Here is a 6,811-nt window from a genome sequence, read left to right as displayed (position 1 = left end):
TTTTATTATTATTATTTAGCACCTGAAATTTCATTTAATTTAATTACCTGCCAAAGAGGTCATGTTCTTGGTAGCGTTTGCGTGCATGCATGAATGTGTGTGTGTGTGTGTGTGTGTGTGTGTGTAGGGGAGCAGAGGGCGTCGTGTTAAAAATCCATTAAAATCTTGAGTTACATCCACCAAGGTCTTCAACTTCATGATTTATTGATCAAAATTTGAAAACTTAGAAACTCTGATTCTCACGAGTGCGATGTGTATTGTCAACAAATAGAAAACACCATATACAGATTTAGAATATCACCTTTAACCTCTGACCTCTTCATCAGGGTCAATATATTGATCTGAAGGACAAAGTGATAATAATGCTGTATATAGACAGAAAGTATATAGGGTCAGTTCAAATCTTTACTACACAATTTACAGATTTTTTACCCTTTTCAGCCTGGCTTTCAAATGCAGCACTCTACTGTCTGCTCTATTGAAAGTCCAGTCTATGAGCTTTTAATGGGTTCTGATGCAAGGAACTGTTCTGTGATCATTTTACTTGATCTCAGAGCAGCCTTTGATCTCATTGATTATTACATTTTACTTAACAGGCTTAAGGTTTCGTTTGGTATTTCTGGCTCACCGCCAGACTGGTTTTCTTTTTATTTATTGGTATGACTATCTCTGTTAGGACAAGCAAGTTCAGCTCTAACATTACCTCTTTAACCTGTGGGGTTCCACAAGGTTCCATCCTGGGTCCGTTACTATTTCCTTTTTACACGCTTCCTTTAGCTGGCATCATTCATTCTTTTAATGATATTTCTTAAAATTTCTATGCTGATGACATTCAGCTATATATATATTTTAAGCCTCACTAGCTGGATAGGCTGTCCACGGATTATTGATTGGCTCTTTAGCAATTACCTTGTGTTAAACACCAGCAAGACTGAGACCATAATAGCTCCTCCTGAATTATATCCTAAAATCAGTCAGATTCTTTCTTCTTTCTATTCAACCACAAGTCCAGCATTCATAATCTCTGTGTAATATTTGATTCCCCTCTGGGCTTCAACTTGCATGTAAAATCTTTGTCTTGTTTCTGTTTGTTTTATTTAAGGAACATTTCTAAATTGCAACATACGGTCTCTTTCAGCTGAACTGGAAGAAAAACATCCATGCATTTGTATTATCGTGTTTAGACTATTGTAATGCCCTGTTTACTGGCTTGGATAAATCATATCTTTCACACTTCCAAGCTATACAAAATGCTGTAGCCAGATTATTAACACATTCTAGCAAGTGAGCTCAATGATTCCTATTTTACACTCTTTACATTGGCTCCCAGTCGATTTAAGGATTCGTTTTAAAATTCTTGTATTTACATACAGAGCACTAAACAACCAGGCTCCGGATTATATATCTCAGCTTCTTCCAAAATACACTGCTATTCTCTGTCTTTCTGTTGAGAATTTTACTGAATTATTATTTATTTTTGAACTACCTGTTTATTCTGTGGTGTTTTATGGCATCTTTTTTATTGGCTATTATGGTGCTTAATTCTTGTATTTATTTTCTTCTTTTTTATGTACAGCGCTTTGTGACTGTTTGGCTGTGAGAAGTGCTTAACAAATACACTTTTCTTATTTACTTCCTTGTCCTACATAATGTTTATGTAATCAAAGTAAACTTCTGTCATGCCGATTTTTTTTTTTTTTACTGCACTACAAACTTGTTAAAGTATGTTTAAAAAGACAAAGAAAACAGAATGAAAATATACAAAATATAAACTATTCCCTTCAAAGTAAACACTGCCGAGAGAGTGAGCTCCCTTTTTTTTGCTTTTTTCTAATTACGCTCATTCTTTTATGCAGTCTTTAACTCAAAATATTTGTCTTGTCATATCAAATTCAATATTTTTTGTTACAGGCCGTGCTTAAGTGTTTGTAAGTTGTTGTGCTATAGACTTCACTTGCTATATTATTACTATTATTTCCACTGCTGTAACAAAATAATATCCCAAATATGTGACAAAGTGTTTCTTATCATGAATGAATAAAGTTTGGATTTTAAAACACAGAATAAAAACAAAGGTCTGGATGACGTCCTGTCGTAAACGTGCTGTGGAAGCCGTCCCGGATGTGACGTCATGTTGTGTTGATGTTGTGACCGGACGCGCTGTGGACGGAAGAGGGAGACGCGTTTTGTTTTTTGTTCAATTAAACCGTCGAAAAGGAACCCAGGTACCGCTTCCTTGTCCGTTTCGGGTCGCTAAGAGCCTTAGCTCGGTGATTGGTGCCAAACGGCCGGGCCGGAGGGCGTGTAGACCGTCTCATTTGATCTAGAAAGGGAGGACTCGTCACCCTCTGACCCCCTCCCTGCTTCCTGCACACTCTCCACCATGACTATTCTCCCGAAGAAGAAGCCCAGCTCCGGGGTCGGCGTCTCGGACCACGCGGATGACAGCGATCGTCGGAGCGGCTCCGACCCTCACCAACACCCTCACCCGCACGCAGGGCGGACCGGAACCCGACCGAGGGCTTCCCCTCCGCCTTGGTCCTATCAGCCCGCTCCACCCTCCGCCAGGGACGACAGGCGCAGCATTGAGGCGAGCTCCCGGCCGCAGCAGGCCTCTCCGCCGCCCGTCGGCTCCGTGTCCCCTGTGGGGCCGGGCGACGGTCGGGACAGCAGCGGCGGGATGGTTGCCGGGTCCCGCGGGGAGCTCGTAGTGTCGGCCGGCGTCGTCGGATGCGGCGGTGGCATCGGCAGCTGCTGCTCCGGGCCCGGGCTGAGCAAGAGGCGGAGGCAGGCAGGCACCTGCTCCGGCGGGGTGGTGGGGGCGCTGGCCGGCGGAGGCCAGCCCGGGGTGACCGGACCGGGAGGTGTGGGGTCCAGCCAGGACACGGAGGAAGGAGCCGGGAACAATAGCGAAGACGAGTACGAGAACGCCGCCCGGCTTCAGTCCATGGACCCGGCTACCGTGGAGCAGGTAGGACGCTAACTAAAGCTAACGTTAGCAGCAATGCTAACAGAGCTGCTAATGCTGCTACACAGGTGATTTATGTCGGGTTTTTCGCGGACTCAGGAATTTAAAGACCCAAAACAAGACTCACAACGTCTGTACAGGTCATTGGGAAGCAGAAAATACGCATTTAAACTAAATTTGAGAAGAACGAATAGCTGTTATTGTTCACTTTTACGTTTAAACCCAATGAACCGTTTCCCTCACGGGGGGGCAGTTCATTGTGTAACCTGTTTAATCATACCTGTGCTTACCTGAGAACAAAAAAGACACCTGTTTTAGGTAACCATAGCAACAGCACTGACGCTTGGTCACCTGACATTTAAACATTACCCCAAAACGGACCAATAAACACTCTAAACACACAGTTAAACACGGTTAAACAAGTTTGTCTCCACAGCCAGCCCAGGTGAGGCGAAAAAAACACCGCCAGGTGTTCGCTGATGGCACGGATAATAACTGCAACATACATATGTTATAAACTTAATCTGGAGCGTTTGAATTTGAATGCACTGTGTTATTTCCTGTAATGCCGGTGAAGAGCATAAGACATCCAAGTCAGTTCTCTGTTAAATACAATACTTGTTCACCAAAATAATTTTGAAATTGCAGTCAACATGGAGGAAAAAGTATCAAGAAACACAGTTGCGTCGAAGAATCTGTATTTATTACTGGTGCTCATCAGGGAAACACAAAGCCTTGCACCCATGCACCGAGGTCAGAGGGAATGGTGATGCTGTTTTCTGGAGAGCAGATTAGTCACTGGGCAGTGATTTCATACCTCATTATCTTTCAATAAGAACATAACTCGCAGGGTGACATAGTAATGCTGAAAACGCAGGATTAAACCTGAAGATCCACAGAGAGGCTTTTAATTTGAATCTCAAGCAAAATAGATGTTTTGATGTTCACAGATCAATAACTCGATTATCTCAAACACAGCTGAACTTTTATTTGTTTCTTTGCTGCACACAGACCACTTTTCATTGTGTCAAAGTGTCATTTTTTCAGTGTTGTCCCATAAAAAGATATACTTAAATATCTGCAGAAATGTGAGGGGTGTACTCACTTTTGTGTGTGTGTATATATATATATATATATATATATATATATATATATATATATTGAATCCATGCTAAATTTTACCGTCAAGCTATGAAAATGAAATCAATTTGATTTCGGTTTCACTGGAGAAAACTTCTAGGGTCATATACTGTATTACCATGGGACAATATGTGGCTGCTTATAACAAATGATAGCATATGAAAGGTCTCATTTAGACCTGCATTTTGATGCAAGGTTCATCTTCATCATTTTCTAATATGCTGGAGTTGCTGTACCAAAACACCCGCTGATTATGAGGTCACCTGAAATAGGTGAAACTGAATGAGCCACAGGGTCTTTGCAGGTTGCGTTCGTGTTCACATCATCAGGGTCTCTCACCTGGCCTCCTCTCAGCTTTAGCACCGTTGTAACTGTCATGCAGAGGAAAGCGAAAAAAAAATAAATTTAATCCTGTAAAAATCCCAGAAAAATAAAGTTTTTGCTCTTTTGAGACTGAAAATACAAAATGGGTGCAATAAATAATCCAGTTTAATAGGAAAGGTGTCAGTATCGACAAATTCAGTCATAATTGTGAGTTTGCTGTAATCCAGCGGCCTTAATCACTGTTATCTGTTGAACTTATGTAAGAAATAAGTATAACAGATAATACGTCACAAAAAGATCAAAAAAACCCAAAAATCTATCTATCTATCTATCTATCTATCTATCTATCTATCTATCTATCTATCTATCTATCTATCTATCTATCTATCTATCTATCTATCTATCTATCTATCTATCTATCTATCTATCTATCTATCTATCTATCTATCTATCTATCTATCTATGTGTAAAAATATGTAAACATTTAAATAAAGTTACATACATAACAGTAAAGTTAATATAACAATGAAGTGGCCCTATTGAGTATAATAGCTCAGTAAATTCATGTCCGTATTTCTTTAAGTGTTGGTCTCATATAAAGTCTGTGGTTTGTTGATCTTCAGACATGTTGTATGTAAGTGAAAGCAGAGGCCGATCCCACCCTGCAGTCATGCTCTTTACATTCGCTCTGCTCACCACGTGCAGCTTTATTCTCAGAAATCCGAGCGTTTTCTTTTCCTGAAGCGGTCGGTTGGATCACACAGCAGTGATCGGGCTGTGACCGAACTAATCCGTTCAAAACTCGTCTCATGACATTTGTGACCTGCTGTTAAACCCAACATGAGTTCACTGTCCTGTTCATGAAACCACTGCTGACTCTGACTTTCAGTCTCTGTTCTTTTTATAGCCGATACTTTTTTTTTTTTGTGCTGTGACATATGTTGTTTTACCTGCATTAAGGTTATTGTTTGTTAAATTTTCTTCATCTTACTTTGGTTCACGGTTTCACTTTATGTTTGACAAATGAGCCAAGTTTCTTCTTTAACATGTCCATTTAAAGAGGGCTAATTATGCCAATTTCCAGCTCCTGATTCCAGAAATGTGTGCATGTGATTCGATAAAGAAATAAAATGTATTTATTTGTCAAACATGAAACTTTTTATGTTTATTAAAAAAAAAATCATCTTCATAAAGTACTAATAACTCAAAAAAAATGTTGATTAGGGATGATGAGTTAACCTGAACGTCCACAGCGCTACAAACCAAAATGTGTCTCAGAGGCTCCAGTGTCCCAGTTAATGAGTGTGTCTGCTCCACTGTTATTGATCAGTGCTGGATAACTGATGAACGGGGCAGCAGTGGGTGAAGCTGAATTTTCTCTGGGGAAAAATTAATTCATGTGTTGTGTCTGAATACAAACAGGTCATTACACTTCAAATAATGTGTGTTCAGGTTTTAAATGAAGCGAAAACCAAACAAACTTTTGCACAATTTTCTTGCTTTAGCAACCAAACAGTTAATTTAATTATTACAGATAATAAACCAGAAATGACTCAATAATGGAACTGAGCTACAGTCGGGGATTCATCGGGAAAACTGTTGCCTGGGTCCTACAAAAATCACGAAGATCAGTACACTGACTGTGTGTGTGTGTGTGTGTGTGTTTGTGTGTTCAGCAGGAGCACTGGTTTGAAAAAGCTCTGAGGGAGAAGAAAGGATTTGTCATCAAGAAGATGAAGGAGGATGGAGCGTGTCTGTTCAGAGCTGTAGGTGAGTGATGAACACAGACGCCTGGTGTCTCCTCAGGTGGTGCCCTGCAGTTGCTCTGGCTGACAGCAGGTGTCAGTGTTGCAGCAGGTTTGCACTGTTTACCTATGAAATATAAAAGTGTCCCAGACATAAAATATCTATGGAAAGAGGGCTTTACACTCTTCTAACTTTGCATGTTAAGAAGATTTTCCCTTGTACAGTTTTTTTAAGTTAATTTGATTCTCTGTGACTTTATTTTATTTTTTTTTTACTTTTTTTTAAAGATTCAACCTTTACAGATTGATTAAGAAGTGAAATCCATCAGCAGTATCAAAAATCATCACAAAAGTTTTTTTTAACACTTGAGAACAGGAGTGCAACAATTCATCGAGTAACTCATTTATAAGAAATGTTTTTGTTTTGTTTTGTTTTTTTTTTTTTGTTTTTTTGCTTCGATGTTTCATTTAATCCACAAATCTGCAGCGCTCAGGTTTCACCGTGTAAGCACGAGTGTTTCATCCACATTTGTGGCTAAAAACAGACCTGCAATAGAAACGTGTTTAGGAACATGCGGGTAAATAAAAAGTATAACATTAAGCCTGTGATAACACAGTGGCGATGCTGTTATAG

At 40.0% G+C, this 6,811-nt stretch overlaps 1 protein-coding gene across 1 annotated transcript in view; it reads left to right on the top strand.

Moving 5' to 3' along the window:
• Window positions 1-2,120: 2,120 nt before the first annotated feature.
• otud5a (OTU deubiquitinase 5a) overlaps window positions 2,121-6,811 on the top strand; it is a 42,719-nt gene continuing 38,028 nt past the window's right edge. Inside the window, exons 1-2 of the mRNA XM_030734050.1 lie at window positions 2,121-2,971; window positions 6,109-6,202. Coding sequence (XP_030589910.1) covers window positions 2,384-2,971; window positions 6,109-6,202 — 682 coding nt within the window. The 5' untranslated portion in view covers window positions 2,121-2,383. The remainder of the gene's footprint in view (window positions 2,972-6,108; window positions 6,203-6,811) is intronic.

This window comes from Archocentrus centrarchus, chromosome 7, assembly GCF_007364275.1.
Source record: "Archocentrus centrarchus isolate MPI-CPG fArcCen1 chromosome 7, fArcCen1, whole genome shotgun sequence".
NCBI classification, from domain to species: Eukaryota; Metazoa; Chordata; class Actinopteri; order Cichliformes; family Cichlidae; genus Archocentrus; species Archocentrus centrarchus.
Note: the sequence above shows the minus strand (reverse complement) of the source record. Positions and strands in the feature narration are given on the sequence as shown.